This window comes from Hippocampus zosterae, chromosome 11, assembly GCF_025434085.1.
Source record: "Hippocampus zosterae strain Florida chromosome 11, ASM2543408v3, whole genome shotgun sequence".
In the NCBI taxonomy this organism is placed as follows: Eukaryota; Metazoa; Chordata; class Actinopteri; order Syngnathiformes; family Syngnathidae; genus Hippocampus; species Hippocampus zosterae.
The window spans coordinates 1111117-1127305 of record NC_067461.1 but is presented as its reverse complement, the minus strand read 5'-3'; the positions used below and the strand labels follow the sequence as shown (position 1 = coordinate 1127305).

The following is a 16189-nucleotide window of genomic DNA, read 5'->3' as shown; positions in this document are numbered from 1 at the left end:
TCCCTCTCTTTTCATTTGGGGGAATACCGCTCGTCAGGAAAAGAGATCATAACCCCGCCTCCTCCCGCAGCGAGGAATGGAACCAAAACGGAATTGTGAAATAACTGCCGCGATGTCTTCAGATTTCAGCATTCAAAGCAAAACGTGACTCGGCGCCCACTTCCGTCCAACACGGCACGACGCCAAACGCGCGACAATAAAACGATTGGCCGAGCCCGTTTCTTTGTCACTCCCGTTACGGAGATGTTCTACGATTGAGGCGCACGTATCATCACGGCGCAACGCTTTGCGGGCAACGAGACTTCACTCGGAAGCAGGAAGCGCATGGAAAAGTGGCTTTAATCGGCGCAAATGGTTCACATTGAGCCACAGGGCGGAGCTTGGGGAATCCAGTGTGTCAAACCGACGGGTCACGTCAGGTCACGCCGGCCCTTCGCCTCGCTCGGAAGGGCGCCGCACAGCCGAGTGATCTCGCTCGGCTTTTTTGGGAACGTGACTTCAGCCTTTCGCCGCGGAGCGCGACGGCTGCGGCGAGAAGGCGCTAAAAGGCTCGAGCGGTCATCGCCGTCCATCGCCATCAACGAGCCGCCGCCGCCGCCGCCGCCTCCTCAATCAGTAAGAGGATCGCACCTTTTGAATGTCGGAGATGAGCGACCTGGCCAGGTAGATGCCCACCATCTGACGGACAGCACACGGACGTTACACCTTAGCGTACTCAAGACGACTTTTGGAGACATTTTTCACTTGTTTCTTGTGACGGCCGAGTCTTTGACTTTCAGAATCTTTTGTCCACACGCACACATGCACACACAGCTCAAGTGAACATCAATTTGCACGCTTTGGCATTTCTGACACGCTGTGTTACGTCTAGGCCAGCTCGGAGAAGACACTTGCAGAAAGTTCCAACTTTGGTCTGGTCAATCTCGAGAAAATGGAGCCAAATTCTTTCTTCCTTTTGTCAGAGGGGGCTTCTATTGACAGGATTTGGGGGCGTGGACAGATTGTGTTTGATGAGCTTCAAGAATGGAGAAAAAAATGTGCATTTTCAAAGGGGGGGGGGCGGCGAACACTGTGTGTGTGTGTGTGTGTGTGTGTGTGTGTGTGTGTGTGTGTGTGTGTGTGTGTGTGCGCGTTTTAACACAGACAGACAGACAGACAAAAGGTTGACTTTGCGACGCTCGCACCTGCAGCAGCGAGATGACGACAAAGACGACGGCCAGCGTGTAAAGATTTGCGGGTAACCAGTCTTCCAGCGCCGCAATGCAGCCTTTCACATAAATGTGATCCGGCCACTCGGCCTGAAATCCACCACGACATTTGACAGAGCGACCACAAAGGTCAACAAAACGGGAAGCGATTTTCCGGACGGCGAGAAGCGCGGCGGGCCTCACCTTGGCTTTCGTTCTCACGTCGTAGCCGCACTGCGTATTCAACACCGAGTCCTGGAGAGCACACGGGCGCGCACGTTTGAGTCAAAGGCGAGCCCGCGCGACGGGCGGCGGGCGGCGGGCGGCGGGCGGGCCCACTCACGGCGGGGTCGGCCACGCAGCAGGAGAACGGAACGCCGCATTTCTCCCTGCTGCGATGCGTTCCGTTGCAGCTGAAGTAAACGTTGACGTCCCAGTCCTCGGGACGCTGCGCGCCGCAGCAATGGTTCTGCAAAGACGGCGGTTTACGCACGGCGGAAGGTCGCCGGCGCGCGGCGGCTGGCTCACCGTCCTCTGCAGCGAGTCGATCAGGTTCTGCAGGTCGATGTCGTCTCGGTACGCTTTGACGTTGGCCAGGAAGAAGCCGTTGATCCATTCTCGCACCTGGCTCTGAAAAAGCAGGGCCAGCGCGGCCACCGCCAGCTCCGCCAGGAAGATCACGCCGATGGCGCCGCAAAACTGGCCGCCGGGCACCCAAAACACAACGCCATCAATCGTTGGGGGGGGGGGGGGGAATCGGCCTCGAGCGACTACGACACGCGCGGCCGGGCCGCGAACGGTCCTTTGGCGCCGGGAGGGGGGGCCCATTTGCCCATCCGGCACCGTCGGCCCGGTTCGGCCGCCGGCGCTCGCGAGGGCGCAAAGGTGGCGGCGGCTACGTTCTACGTGGCGTCGGCCTTCCCGCGACTCCGTTTGCACGTACAAACTTGAGCAGGCAGATGTTTTCTCGGAGCGCTCCCACGCATCCGGCGAAGCCCAGGACGAAGGTGACGGCGCCCACCAGCAGCAGCAACCACACCGGGTCCAAACCTCGCAGACGGGTCACCTGCGCCAGGTCCAGCAGGACCCCCTGAGGAACAAAGACAAAAGGCTGAGCGACGCCCGCCGCTCGGCCGGCCGGCGGCCGGCTCGGCTTTTGCCTTTCACCTTTTCGCTCCACGCCCAAAAAGCCACCGCGATGAAGACCACGCCGGCCAGCTGCAACACACACACGCACGCGCGCACAGCGCGAGCTTCGCTTAGCTTGAGCGGTGGCGTTGGCGTGCGGCGCTTTCACGGATGTCTGTGGGCAGGACCGCTTGAAGCCCAACAGGATGCGCGTGACCACACTCGCGGCGCCCATGAGAAGAGGAAGGAGAAACTCACCCAAAAGGTGACGTTGTATGTAAACATGAGGTACTTGTAGCAGCAGCTGACCTCGGCGTTGTCATAGCGATAATAATACATCTGCAATACAAAGATGCGCGTGAAGAGCAACATTTAGCGGCAAAAAAGGATTCGGAGCCCAAAGGTTTGGTGAAGGTAGAAACTCAGTGTTGACAAAGATTGCCGGTGAAGATTTGGTGCAGAAGCGGACTTGAATCCCCCCGCCCCCCCATCTCACCGGAAACTGCAAATGGCACCTCCCTCACAGCCCCCCGCCCCCTTCATTTTTCAGTTAACACCGGAAAAGAAGCGCACCGAAGGGGAGAATTGCTTTTCTTTTTGCGTTGTATTCCCTGAACACATCTTGCGAGAGACAAAGAAGTGCTTGCGCTGAAGAATATTTGTTGCGGAGCGAACATCTCGTTGAAGTTTAAAATCCAGAAAAGGAATGCAATGAAGGGGGACTTTTTTTAAATCGAATTTTTGGATTGTATTTTGAAAACAGTACGCGGGGGCGTTGGGGGGGGGGGGGGTGTTGTTGTGCATTTGAACATGACAATGTTTGGGGGAAAACTCCCCGAAGAGGATCCAGCTGGGATAGGCTCCATCCAGCGCGACCCTCGCGAGGAGAGAAAGCGCTTGAGAAAATGCGTGGATAGTATTTGCTCTTTACCAGGAAACCTTCTCCAAATTCTGTCCTGGCTTGTAACTATTCAACAAGAATGAAAGAGAACACTTGAAGATCACGAAACTGGATTTCAATTTGATGACGCATCGACCTTGCTGATTCCAAAGTCTGGCCCCGAATTGACTTGACTCGGTGTCAAGATGCGAAACACAACCGCGGCAAGAATGCGCCGGTCACCTCGTGTTCTCTCTCGCTCTCTCTCTCTCTCCTTTCTTTCTTTCTTTCTTTCTTTCTTTCTGTGATGACAACTTTTGGCCACGAGTTTTGTCGTCGTGACATTTGTCCAAACCAAACGGAAATAAAACGTAAACTGCCATTTCAAATGAAGAAGAAACGCGGCTCGTCTATTGTGTAGCGATCACCATAAATCCAACTTATGATGATGATGATGATGAGTCGACAATTATTCTGATCAAGCCGACTTTGTTTGCAGCTCACCGGAAGCAGCTAACCTTAGCAAGCTAGCTCCGAACAAGTACGTCAAGGAAAAGGCACAAAAGGTGGTCCAACTCACCTCCGGTTCCGAGTAACAACTGTGCAGACTTTTGGCTTCTGCTGTCAAGACGACGGCGAGAAAGTCTTCTGGGTTTGTTTGGGGGGTTTTTTGGAGGGGGGGGACTTATTGTTTTTAAGTTTCCTCCGCCTCCTGAAAAGTTTGAGGAACTCGTCGGCAGGAAGTGTTGCCGAAAGAAGCTCAACAGAAAAGCGGCGCTTGACGAGCACCAGTCGCGAGGAGAGCGACAAACGGGCGCTCCCGATCAATCTTCTTCTTCTTCGAGCTTATGGCGGTTAACAAACGAGAAATCTCTCGATCACATCCTCAACAAAAACTAGAGGGATAAAAAAAAAAACAAATTGGCAGCGAGTGGCTTCTTGCTCTTGCTGGAGGTTCAGGCAAGGCGGTTGGCATTTGGTGCCAACTAGCGCCCCCGCGTGGATGGATGGATGGAAAGGCCTCAACCGTCTGCCGCCGTTTACGCGCAACGCCGACAATTTCACACACTCACGGAGGGTGATGGAGAGAAAGATGTATCGTTTGATTTGGTTTGTTTATTGTACATAAAACATATACTGTAATAATTTGACAGAAAATGCTGTAAAAAGTAAAAAGGAAAGAGAAATCAGTCATCATTCAACACAGTTATTATGTTCAAGGGACTAGGAAGTAAAAAACAAATATTGTGGGCAGCGTATTCCAATGAAAGAAAACAAATCAACACATGGATTGCATTCAAATCACCGAAGCAATTCGCCACTCACATTTGCACGCAAAACACGGCGCGGAGCAAAGAAGGAATTAACGTGAAAGTACTTGATTTGCCTTTTTGTAGTTACGAAGGCCCCCCAAAAATCAATCCCGACAAGGAGGGCTTCTTGCAAGCTCGCGAGGCACCGAGCGCCGGAGCCTCGCGAGTCTTTGGGGAAGTTGGCGAATGTCGGCGTCAAAGCGAGCGAGCCCTTCTTCGTAAATGAAGTCCGATTTGGACGACTCAAAGTGGACCAAAAAGGTCGTTCATCAAAAGGACGATTGGAAATGCTACGGTGTTAAAAAGAGAGAAACAAGCAATGCATCGATGCGGACGGAGCATTTGATCTCGTGCTTTTGGGAACGTTGTCGATTTGGAATTCCGCAGGTTTTGGCGGAGCGCTCTGGGACAAAACCCGCGTGATCCGTCCCGCTCGGAAGGGGGCCGAACCGAGTCGTGACCGGACTTTGCCAAAGGAACTCGCGACTCGCTTTGGAACTCGACGCTTCAAACTTGCTCCGACCTCTGTTGGGGCGCTTTTGTTTGCATCCCACAAAGGGACGTTTGCCTGGAGGAAAACAAAAAAAAAGCTTTTTCTCGGCCAAACGGAGTGAAATCGGATCCTTTGCCGCGCCTCCCCCATTGATCTCTCAATCGCTGAGCGTGACGGAAGGACGGGAGAGAGCCGCGGCAGGCGGCTTTCCCGCGCGTGATGACGCCCCGCCCCGCCCCGGCCCGGCCCCAATTAGCGTAAGCCCGTTGATGGGCTCAGCTAATTGGCTTGGGGGCTTAGGGGCCGGCGCGGGGCACTTTGCGCCTGGATCGCAGCCGCGCCAAAGACTTTGCGGCCAAGGACCCGTGAGCTGCGGCGGCGCGCGATGGGAGCCCCCCCGGCCCCCCGTGGCCCGGCCTGACGCAGGCGGCAAATTGCGAGCGGCGAGTAGCGAGCCGGGTTCGCCAGCACCGGGCTCAAGATGCCCTTCATGCCCGTCAAGTTCGACCTGCGGAAGCGGGTCAAGCTGGCCCAGGGCCTGTGGATCCTCTACTGGCTGTCGGTCCTGGCCGGCGCGCTGCTCCTGGGCCTGGGCGTCTTCTTCAAGGTGGAGCTGCGCAAGCGCAGCGAGCTGATGGAGCGGCGCGAGAGCCACCTGCTGCCCAACCTGCTGATCCCGGCGGGCCTGCTGGCCTGCGCGCTCAACGCCTTCGGCGGCAAGGTGTGCCACGACTCGCTGGACCCGCTCAAGTACTCCAAGTGGAAGCCCGGCCTGAGGAGGTTCCTGCTGCTGTGCTGCGCCTTCAACGCGCTGCTGCTGCTGCTGGCGCTGCTCTGCTTCCTCCTGCAGTTCGCCGTCTACCTGACGCTGTCGCGGGGCCTGGACGACAGCATCCGCTTCTACAAGGACACCGACACGCCGGGCCGCTGCTACATGAAGCGCACGCTGGACTTGACGCAGATCGAGTTCCGCTGCTGCGGGAACGTCAACTTTCGGGACTGGTTCGAGGTCCAGTGGATCAGCAACCGCTACCTGGACATGAGCGACGGCCGAGTCAAAGAGTGAGTGAGTGCCGGAAAAGCAAACGTCGCGTCGCCGTTTCCTCTTTCGCCGTCGGCCGGCGAATCGCGTGCGGGACGTCCGGGAGCTAATGAGAAGCGGGTCGGCCGAGGATGAAGGCGGATTAGCGGGCGAGAGAGAGTTCCTCGCTAAGCCGCTGCCCGATCTTTTCCGACACGGCAAGGTCAATGACGTCCCGCCGCGCTCTCGCACGCTTCGGGCCCGGCGTCCGCTCTCGCGTCGACGCGGCTCCGCCGTCGGGCGGCCCCCGGACCAAAAACGGAAATGTCCGCTCGCGTCGTAGCGAGGCGCGCACGTCTCCAGCTTTTCCCATATTTGAGTTTCACATTGGCACTCTGAGGGGGGGGGGGGGGGCGTAATTGGCAACCACCCGGCACCTGCCGAGGGCCGCCTTGTACACGAGCCGGTGTCACACCACCGCCAGAACGGATTTAGCGTCTCCAGCAAAGGTCGGCACGCGCGTCACGAAACCAAGAGCGCCTTTGTTGAAGGATGCCCGAGGCGTGGACATTTTGGTGGAAATGAAGTTCCTCAAATGGAACGGGAAAGCCCAAAGTGACACGCGCGCACGGCGCAGCAAACGGGCGGCATGGGCGACGCCGCCGAGCGATGACGTGCGCCGGCCTTTCTGTTGCAGTCGCGTGCTGAGCAACGTGGAAGGCAAGTTCCTGATGGACAGCGTGCCGTTCAGCTGCTGTAATCCGGGATCGCCTCGGCCTTGCATCCAGCACCACCTGACCAACAACTCGGCCCACTACGACTACGACCACCGCACCGAGGATCTCAACATTTGGACGCGGGGCTGCCGCGAGGCCCTCTTCTCCTACTTCAGCGGCCTGATGAGCGGCGCCGGCGCGCTCGTCGCCGCCACCGTCCTGCTGCAGGTGAGCCCGCCTCGGTCCGAACGAGCGGAGCGCCCGAGTCGTTAAGTCGTTCGGGAAACGTTCGAGTGGATCAAAAGGCCCCCCGCTGAGGATCAGCGACTATTCTGGCGGCTTTAATCCCATTTCCCGTGTCCAGATCAGCTTTCCCGATGGCCTGGATGCACCGCAAACAAAAGCCTCCCCTTCAGTGACCGCATAGCCCATCCGATGTCCGATACGGTGCCGTTCTCTCGACGCTTCATTCCCCTTTCCCTCCGTGTGTGTGCACGTGATGCAGTGTGCAGACATGGCGGGCCTGAAGTACCTGAGCACCGCTCTGGAGACCATGAGCGACCCCGAGAATCCTGAATGTGAGAGCGAAGGCTGGCTGCTGGAGAAGAGTGTCAAAGAGACGCTGGTGGAGACGCTGGGCAAAATCAAGACGCTGGGCAAGTCCAACCACGTCCAGGAGGGCGACCAGGAAGCCCAAGCCTGAGACGCAGCGAGCGCCCTCGCTCACTAACGCACACCGCAAAGAAACGCACCACAAACATGGTGCCACCCAACATCATCTTCACTTCTTATAAAACACAGAATCATGTTTTTTATTTTTACTTTTGTAGTGACACACACACGTGCAGATGTACATGCTCGCACTCTACATACACCCCCCCCTCACTCTCAGACACGCTCTGTAAATAACCACTTCACAAACGTAATAGACGAACATAAAATCATGTTCGTGTAGCCACCCTAGGTGCAGCTACTAGTGGCACCCTTCTATGAAGTTGTCAGTCAAGGGAAAGGGTGTCAATTTATCAAATCTATTCGAGTTAGGGTGCACTACTTAAGGTCACAGTGAGATTGGCAACAACAGACTCTCGTTAGAGTCAAGGGGAAACCTCCAACAGGAAGAAGACACACTGAGTTTTTTATAAAAATATATATATATTGAATAAATATTTACAATAGGAGTAGATGGGAAACTGAACCAGAATGCATAAAGATGAACAAGGAAGAAAACAGAAGTTAGATTGTTAGCAGTTCTTATCAGTCGTTTTTGGTATCAGATCTGACCCATGAAAAAAACCACTGAGATCTCAGATTCAACAAAAAAATGCTGGTTTCGTCAGAAAAAAAAGAGGGAAATCCTTTCAACTGTCCTGCCACCCTCCAAGGGGACGGGTGGCTTTGAAGTCCGAGATGTCCTTCACCAACGTCCCACGTGGCATCCAGTCTCCAGACTACGTAGTCCCATCTTTTGATGGTCTAGGAGTCCCCCCAAAAAACAGCCTGCACAAAATGCGCAAGGCATTCACTGAACGTGGCAATAATCGGCTAGGGAAAATGACGATTTTCTCAAATTGGCCCGAACGAAGGCCACAGCGCTATTCGCCGTGAGCACGTTAGCTTTGCTCGATGCTAATACACTTGCTGCGGAGCGCACAGTCGGTACAATGATGTATTCCTTTTTTTCTTTCTTTTATAACGGCAGTTATATCAACAGAACAACAATCTCCATTTTCACAAACTCCATTCCTGACAGTTTTTTATGTTACAAATTGAATGCTAGAAATGCTAATCGGACATATTCAACAAAAAAACACTCACCAGGAAGGTTATCTCTTCTAAACCCTTCTCTTGCCTTGGAAAGAAAAAAGAGAAAGATTTCCACAGGATACAACTCTACTATCTTGCACAGGTAGAGGTTCAAGGACAAGTTTTCATTTATCGTTCTTTCGTTCGACCCGCCTGGGAAAGTGCGAGAATGTTCCGTCTCTCTCGCTAACGAGTCCTCGCTCCGAGCGCTGCGTTCGTCGTCCCTCGGAAACAGCAGTATCAAAAACAAATATCACCCTACAGAAACTAACAATAAAATAACAGTCTTATCAAGGCTGGGTTACACTCGGTTGTTCTTGCAGTTGACATGGAACCTTTCCAAACTTCCGCAGCACACATACCCACACGAGCAAGTTCACGTGTAGACGTTTTCAAGTTTCAATTGGTTCTTTGTTCCTTCTAACATTTGTGGTGTTGTGTTGCCTCCCAGAGATTTTAGTCCCCCAAGATATAAAGAGATTACGATTGACACGCAAATGCCTCGGCCACCTTTGCTTTGTCTGCTGGCGCGCCACGTCCAGTCGCGGCCTCGGCAAACGACGCGCCGAGTAGTCGTTCGCGCTGTCGCAAAAGCCGGATGAACACCGTTCCGGGTCTTGGACCGGGCGAGACGTCACGCGACCAATCCGTCACCGGCAGGACCCTGGCCAATCGGCGCGCGCTTCCGTCAAGGTTCGGGCGAGCCGCGCGGGTTTGTCGGGGAGGCGGGACAAGCAGCTGTCAGTCATGTCGACGGAGGCGTGATGTTGCAGGTGCGTTGTTTCGATGTCCACAAAAGGCAACCAAAAAAAAAAAAAGGCAACCAAGCAAAATAATTTTATATATTATATATATATATATATATATGGGAGAGAGAGGGAGAGTATGGACAGAGTTCTACAAAAAGAACCGGAGGTAGAAATTGTTTGCATGTCACCACATTTGTCTATCAGCTACTAGCTTTGCGATTAGCAAACAAAGGTGGCTTGAAATTTTGGGATATTTGCCCTCGTGTTCAAATCCCTTTTGAAAGGCGGTACAGCACGGGCCTGGGCATTGTCATTCCAATTGCCTTTATTTACAATTCACGCCAAACACGGAACACACACTTTACTCCCAAACCACTTTAAAGGGAGAGTAAAACCAACACTTTTTGCCATGCACGTTACCACTGCGCGAGTCAAAGACTCTTAAACTGACCCCATCTTCTGCCTCCTATTGGGTTTGGAATGATTCTGCAACTTGCCACAGCGAAAGCCAATCGGAGGCTGTCGCGCTTGTATCTGGGGCCCGAAGCGCACGTCAATCATTCGTAGACAGACACGCAGACGCACGCACGCATACTTAAGAAGAGTAAGGCCTCATTTTCCAGATTTATTACAAAATGAACACGTCAAGGCTTTGTGCTAATTAGCAAACACGACACCGATGCAATACAACATGGAGGCTAAAGGTGAATGACAAGCATTTCGTTTTTTTCTCTTTTCCAAACAAACTCAGTCGGGACGTCCGGCGGAATTGTCAATGTCATCAAGACGCCGCGCCCCGGACCGACAAAAAGCCAAAGCTTTTCCGCAAACGCGAGGATGAAATGCAAGCGGAGCTTTGCCCTTTGCCGCCGCCGCTGCGGCAACAACAAGGGAAGGCTCTCAACTTGCTCCAATGACATTGAAATCGCTTTGACGTCAACAAAGACGCCGGCCAGCCGCCCCGCGCTGCCCCCACGTTCAAAACTACAAAGACGGCCGAGCGGCTGCATGCATACCACGACGTGGGACTGGACAAACGCAACAAGCGAGGAGGAGGCGGCGGGCGGGCGGGCGGATGAGGAAAGGCGGCCGCAGCCGTCGCGTTCTCCGTCCGATGAGATCGGGGCTCGGGAAGCGGGGCTCCTCGAGAGCCGTCTCCCGCCCGCTTTCGCTCCCCGCCGACCCCGACGCGCCCGCTTCCACGGTTTGGGGGCCGCGTCGGAGTCGGGAGGGAGCGAAAAGGAGGAACCCGAGTTCCCCGGCCCCGAATTCGCTCATCTCGCAGAGACAAAAAGGTTCCGGCGGAAGGTCCTGTTCTTCCCGGGACGGGAAAGGGGGCGCGGGCGGGCGGGCGGGCGGGCGGACGGCCTTCTGACCACGTCCGCTATGTACACTTGCCGTCGCGCCCGAGCGGACTCAGTCGGAGTCCGACTCGATGGGGGCCGTCTCGTCGAGGACGGCCCTCTTGGCGGCGCCCAGGTGCGCCTTCTTGTGGCGCGAGAAACTGGACGAGTGCATGAAGGTCTTGTTGCAGGCGGCGCAGGTGAAGGTCTTGCTCTTGGCCTTGGCTCGCTTGCCGCCGTCCGCCGCCGCCGCCTGGTGGCTCAGCTGATGGCGCAGCAGGCCGGAGGTGTGGCTGAAACGTTTTCCGCAAAGACCGCAGCCGTGGGCCCGCGGGGCGCCGGCGTCCTCCTCGTCTTCGTCCTCGTCCTCGACGGCGACGGGCTTGGCGCGGCCGTGGCGGCGGCGGCGCCGGTTCTTTTTGCACAGCGTGTAGAAGTTGGGCTTGTCGCGCGAGCACAGCTTGAGGCGGATCTTCAGGTCCGACGAGCTCTCGGCCATGTTCTCCTTGCCGGGTTGCGCGTAGCTGTCCAGGAGCTCCTTCACGTGCGTCACCTGCGCGGTCGCAAAGTCGCCCGACACTTACGGCCATTCTTCGGCGGGCCCCGAGCCCGACGGCCACCGGGGAAACTTTCCACGGGAAAAGGGACGGAGGGGGGGGAGTCGGTGGCGTACGGCGCCACCTCGAGCGAGCGCCCGCCTTTTCTTTCCGAGGTTCGAGCGGGGCTCCGGCCTCGCTTTTTGCACCGACGCAAAGGTGAGGTGCGTCTGTCGACGTTCACCCCCTCCGACACAAAATTCATTTGTTCTGCGGCCCCGCCGGCCTCAACGGGGGATGTCGCCGAACACGCGCAGCTACTTTGGTCCATTTGAGGGCCGGCCGGCTCGCCGCTCGCCGTCCAATGAAAAGGGCGTGACGGCGGCGACGGCTGCTTTTGGAGTTCAGTCATTCCTCAAACGTTGAGACGAGCGGGGCCGCATCGGACGCGTTATCGCCAAGACCGTTTTGGAGGTGACGAACCCCCCTCCGCCCCCGCCGAACTAAAAAAAATCTCAATTCTAAAAGTATTTGTGCTGCAAGTCCATCGCGTCAAAGGTTTGCTTCGGACGTCTCGGGCCTCGACTTTCTTACTTCAATAGCCCTCGCTAACTGATGAGGAGCGTCTTCTAGGGCCCCCATTATCGCCGCTTTCAACGCAAATCCCCTTCTTCTTCCCAAGAAGATTGAACAGTGGCATCGAAACGTCCGACTGGTCGCAATGACAAATGGAGGCACTTGAGCAAGTACAGAAGGATTGAGATTAGCTTCCTGCCGCCGCCTCTCAAAAAGGCCGGCCGGCGCTTGCAACTTTTGTTTCTTTTGAAATGCTCTCCTCCGAACTCCATTTTTTTTTTTTTTTTTTTGCAAACGTCATTTAACGCCATTCGGGGGAAAGAGGTGCTGCTCTTCAACGGAGCCAACTTTGATTTCGAAGTAGCCGAAAAAAAGCCTTTTTTAAACATTTAAATATAAGTGGGCACGGAGCATAATGCGGCGGCACGGAGTCCCGTGGAAAGTTTCCCAGCGGCAGAGACGGCGCGAGGCCGGGGGGGGCGTCTCACCTGATGCTTGGAGAGCGCCGCGGAGGTGCGGAAGCTCATCTCGCACTGCGGGCAGGCGTAGAACTTGTCATCGGCGGCGTGGGGCGGGCCCCCCGGCTGCCTCCGCCGCTTGGCCTTCTTGCCCTTGAGCGAGGGGCGGTGGGCCGAGCGGGCGGGCGCGGCCGGGGCGTGGCCGTGGCCCGGCGCGCCGTCCTTGGCCTTCTTGTGAATGAGGCGGTGTCGCGACAGGCTGGAGCTGTGGTTGAACTCCTTCCCGCAGATGTTGCACGGGTGGATGCGCCTCTTGCCGTGCAGCCGCAGGTGACTCCCCAGCATCCTGCAGCACAAACCAGTCGGGGTGGGGGGGGGGGTCAGGCGAGTCTTTCCCAAGCGGGACGTTTTCTCAAATCGAGCGATGAGCATTCAGCTCCCGGTTTGGTCTCGAGCGGACGGGGAGCGGGAGTTTTCCCAGAGTAAAAAGTGCCGCATCTTTTGCGTGAGCCGACCGCTTCTGCGGAGGACGACACTCAAATCCGGCAGCCGGTGAGCGCGCGGGTGTGAACGCTCGTCGGTCTTCGGGGGCGGAATCCGCCTTTCGCCTGGAGTCAGCCGGGATAAGCCCCGCCCCCCGCAAGGATAAGCGGCGTTGAAACGGACAGACGGACGGACGGACGCGCTTGGCGTCGGATTTCATCATCGCTTCGTGTCGGTGTTGACGCATCTACCCCAACTATTTCTTGGAACTTTTGCAAATGAGGAGCGGCAGAAGCCAAAGATCCTTTTCTTTTAACGTCCAATCGCGATCCTTGAAGAAGAGGCCATCGCAACCACGGAAAATGAAGATGCAATAAACGTCCTTCTCGGGTCTGAAAAAAAAATGGCGGCCAATCCGAGTCGTTCCGACCGGGCGATATCGGTCCTTCTCAATTGTTTTTTCCTCCATACGTAATTGGAGGCGCTCCTCCTCAGGAGGGGCAACATCGGCGCACGTGCGGAAGGGGCTGCTCTTCATCGTTCTTTCGGAGATTACGGGCGGCGACGTGCCTGGGAGGGGGAAAGCTCTCCCTGTTCAAATCGTCGGAGCGCATCATGCAGTGTTTTTTTTTTCGAATCTTAGTCACTGATCAAAATATGGGAAGATTTGAAAAACCCGGGCCGCGGAGAACTTCTTCGACGCGTCCGAAGCCTTCGTCTCGACACAAGAAAGGGAAAAGGCCAATTGTGTCAAATGAGTCGCTTCCGCGGTCGCTCAACTTGAGAAAGGTCGCAGAGTGCGACGTCATCTCCTCAATCGCCGTCGCTTTGCTTTACTCTCCTCGTGAATCGACGGGAAAGAAACAACGGCAAATCGACTGCGACGCCAAAGGAATTGCGAATTGACGACTCGGCGAGCGGCGACGACCGACCTGCTGCCCTTGAAGGTCATGCCGCAGTGCTGGCAGGCGTAGCGCGCGTCCTGCTGCGCGGGCTCCAGGGCGCGTTTGGCGGCGGCCGAGGCGGGGGCGGCCGCCATCTTGGCGGCGTGCGTTTGCTGGTGGCGGTACAGGCTGGAGGCGTGGCTGTAGCATTTCCCGCAGTAGCCGCAGCGATAGCGCCGCTCGTCGGGCTCGGGATCGCCGCGGTCCGAGTCGGCCTCGCCGTCCGGCTGGCCGCCCACCTCCACCAGGATCTGGTGGCGCTCGTCGTCGTCGTCGTCGTCGTCGTCGTCATCCGACTCCATCTTGATCTCCACGCTCTGCTCGGTCACCTCGCAAGGGTACACCTCCTCGTAGGGCGCGAAGAAGGCCTCGTCCGTCTCAATCTTGAGCTGCTCGCCGCTCAGCTCCGACGGGTCGTCCGAGTCCTTCTTGACGCACGAGATGGTGAACTTGGAGCCCACCTCGGCCCACTTGACCACGTACTCGATGGGCTGCGTGTCCAACTCCACCGTGATGAAGTCGGCGCCCAGGGCGTCCGCCTCCGACACGGTCAGCTGCGCCTCGGAGTCGTCCATCGTCAGGCGGCGATCCCGGCGATCCCAGCGGCTGCAAGCCAGACGGCACAATTTCAAGGAAGGCGGACGCATCGGACCGACGATGAGCAGACGGTGGTCGCCGCAGCCCCGCGAACGACGGTTGCCCTATCGCGTTTGCATTCCCTCGGCGTTCGCGAGCTTCGCGTGAAATCGGCTCTCGTTTCTAGGGCCGCCGGCTTCTAAAAGCTTTCCGGCCCGAGACCTTTGTCACGCTCTTCGCGCTCGGACGAGGCGAGTGAAGGCCAAACGGAGGCCAAACGACATCGCGTGTCATCAAGTTGCGTCGAGAAGCATTCGAGGACGAAGTGATCGCTGCTCGCCGTGACGTCACCATAAAGCAGGCAGGCTGCGAGAGCGGCGCATCCATTATTCAAATTGCTCTCATTGCCAACTTATTCGCGGCGAGCTCGAGCGCCGAACATTCGGGAAACGCGCTCGAATTCCTACCGAGAGTTCGCGGGCGTCGCAAACGTCGGCGGTGTCACCGTCGCGAAAGGCGCGCGCAAATGCTCCCCTTTCTCAATGAAGTTCCAGGGCTCGGCCGGGCTCGGCGGCAGCGACGAGGAAAACGGCGGAAGGATCCCCCCCGCCTCCCCGCCTCCCCACCACCACCACCACCACCACCACCGCCGCCGCCGCCGCCACCATTTCTGGTTCGTGGTGGCTCGTCAAAAGACGACCGGAGCGGCGCGCCGGTTCACCGCGACGAACTTTGGCGTTTTGGGAACTCACCGAGTAGGAATACGTCAAATGAGAAGCCCGAGGTTGCCGGCGGAGACGCTCACAATAAACAGGAAGAAGCGGACGTGGACACAAAGCATTGTGGGAAACGATTAAATGGTTCCCGGCAACGGAAGCGCTCCTTCATAGTAAAAGCGCCACCTCGAGTCGGAAGCGTGCACATCGTAGCTAGAACGCACGCAACCAATGCGTGAAAATAAGACAGACGCGCGGAGGCGACTAGAAACTCGTTCACGTTGTGACCGGTCGCAGACTGAGAGCGCCAAGCGAACATTGGCGTGACCGGAAGTGGACGACATATGATCATCGGCTCCGCACTAACGATGGAACGCGCTCTCCGATTGGCTGAAAATGGCCCACCTCAAACCAAAGTCGACTGACAGCAACCGAGAAACAGCTCGGACTTTTTCGTGTTGGTTGAGAAGCGGATGGCACTCGCGTCCACCTCACGTGGTCGACGTAAATACGTCACATACGCCGCTTTCCAACCAATCGCGGGACGATGAGGAACATGACTTTTGGGCAACTGTCGTCCATGGCTTCCATTTGACAGCCGTCAAACCTCGCGGTTCATCTGGGAGGAACAGCGGCGTCGCGCTCCATCGGTAATGGACGGTCAAGTGTTGCGAGTGCGGGCGGGCGGCAGGACCGGACGGACCGTTACGGTGCGTGCGCCGCCTCTGAAGCTGCTCCAACATGATTGGCTGCTGACCAGGAAGAAGCACCGCGAGATATGCCCGCCCCACCCATCGTGCACATTTGATTGGGGGCCAGCTTGCTGAGCTAAAGCAACCCGCGAAGCGACGTGGCGGCCATGTTGGCGGGCGCAATCGCGTTGCCAATGGCAATGCTTGACTTTTTAGAGAACAGCGGAGCGGCTGCCATTCTGCTCCAGTTCGAAGCGTCCCGTGAAGCAGACAGACAAGTAGGTGTGCCCGAGAGGCAACAACATGACCTCCGAAACGGGAAGATGTTTACAGGTCGAGGCCACCGACGCTTTTTCCCTTCAACTTTTCCACTACTGTAGTTTTGTATTCGGCTCGGGTCACCGTTTCCGCTGATATCATGAGGCGCTAGCTGGACCCTACAGAAGTGGCTTGAGGACGGGAGGAGCAGCAGGATAAGCATTGCCGGAAGCCTACACACCTCACGTGGCAGGGTTGTGCAGGTGGTACCTGCGGGAGAAAGGGAACTGGTACTAATGACCGGGCCCCAAGGT

At 56.6% G+C, this 16189-nt stretch overlaps 3 protein-coding genes and 1 long non-coding RNA gene across 5 annotated transcripts; 1 reads left to right on the top strand and 3 right to left on the bottom strand.

Annotated features, from left to right (window-relative positions):
- Nucleotides 1-320: 320 nt before the first annotated feature.
- On the bottom strand, nt 321-4156 carry tspan14 (tetraspanin 14). 2 transcript variants are annotated; one of them, XM_052080671.1, is made up of 9 exons: nt 3776-4154; nt 2574-2654; nt 2355-2405; nt 2131-2277; nt 1716-1886; nt 1531-1656; nt 1392-1442; nt 1185-1298; nt 321-678 (listed from the first exon to the last, which is right to left on the bottom strand). In XM_052080671.1, exons 2-9 carry the CDS (start codon nt 2652-2654, stop codon nt 613-615), a joined length of 807 nt encoding a protein of 268 aa, XP_051936631.1. In that variant the 5' UTR covers nt 3776-4154; the 3' UTR covers nt 321-612. The 2 variants fall into 2 exon arrangements, with proteins under 2 accessions (XP_051936631.1, XP_051936632.1); XM_052080672.1 differs by lacking the exon at nt 2355-2405 and having other exon boundaries at nt 3776-4156.
- Nucleotides 4157-5216: 1060 nt separating this feature from the next.
- On the top strand, nt 5217-7872 carry prph2b (peripherin 2b (retinal degeneration, slow)). Its single transcript, XM_052080664.1, has 3 exons — nt 5217-6063; nt 6720-6966; nt 7244-7872. The coding sequence occupies exons 1-3, from the start codon at nt 5483-5485 to the stop codon at nt 7439-7441; spliced, it is 1026 nt and encodes a 341-aa protein (XP_051936624.1). The 5' UTR covers nt 5217-5482; the 3' UTR covers nt 7442-7872.
- Nucleotides 7873-8002: 130 nt separating this feature from the next.
- On the bottom strand, nt 8003-9384 carry LOC127610489 (uncharacterized). Its single transcript, XR_007964871.1, has 2 exons — nt 8557-9384; nt 8003-8238 (listed from the first exon to the last, which is right to left on the bottom strand). It is a non-coding gene; the product is annotated as an uncharacterized LOC127610489 (long non-coding RNA).
- Nucleotides 9385-9905: 521 nt separating this feature from the next.
- Nucleotides 9906-14840, bottom strand: LOC127610461 (zinc finger protein 771). The gene is made up of 4 exons (XM_052080652.1): nt 14677-14840; nt 13622-14239; nt 12237-12552; nt 9906-11189 (listed from the first exon to the last, which is right to left on the bottom strand). Exons 2-4 carry the CDS (start codon nt 14206-14208, stop codon nt 10710-10712), a joined length of 1383 nt encoding a protein of 460 aa, XP_051936612.1. The 5' UTR covers nt 14209-14239; nt 14677-14840; the 3' UTR covers nt 9906-10709.
- Between the last annotated feature and the right edge of the window lie 1349 nt (nt 14841-16189).

What these genes read in the sequence shown, in the direction of transcription:
- tspan14 (XM_052080671.1), bottom strand. Translation starts at nt 2,654, where the DNA reads ATGTATTATTATCGCTATGACAACGCCGAGGTCAGCTGCTGCTACAAG. An exon ending in ACATCTGCCTGCTCAAGTTT is followed by an intron (nt 1,887 to 2,130) that starts GTACGTGCAAAC and finishes CCCGGCGGCCAG; the next exon opens with TTTTGCGGCGCCATCGGCGT. An exon ending in ACGTGAGAACGAAAGCCAAG is followed by an intron (nt 1,299 to 1,391) that starts GTGAGGCCCGCC and finishes GGTGGATTTCAG; the next exon opens with GCCGAGTGGCCGGATCACAT.
- prph2b (XM_052080664.1), top strand. Translation starts at nt 5,483, where the DNA reads ATGCCCTTCATGCCCGTCAAGTTCGACCTGCGGAAGCGGGTCAAGCTG. An exon ending in AGCGACGGCCGAGTCAAAGA is followed by an intron (nt 6,064 to 6,719) that starts GTGAGTGAGTGC and finishes TTTCTGTTGCAG; the next exon opens with TCGCGTGCTGAGCAACGTGG. An exon ending in CCGCCACCGTCCTGCTGCAG is followed by an intron (nt 6,967 to 7,243) that starts GTGAGCCCGCCT and finishes CACGTGATGCAG; the next exon opens with TGTGCAGACATGGCGGGCCT.
- LOC127610461 (XM_052080652.1), bottom strand. Translation starts at nt 14,208, where the DNA reads ATGGACGACTCCGAGGCGCAGCTGACCGTGTCGGAGGCGGACGCCCTG. An exon ending in ATGACCTTCAAGGGCAGCAG is followed by an intron (nt 12,553 to 13,621) that starts GTCGGTCGTCGC and finishes TTTGTGCTGCAG; the next exon opens with GATGCTGGGGAGTCACCTGC. An exon ending in CGGCGCTCTCCAAGCATCAG is followed by an intron (nt 11,190 to 12,236) that starts GTGAGACGCCCC and finishes GCGACCGCGCAG; the next exon opens with GTGACGCACGTGAAGGAGCT.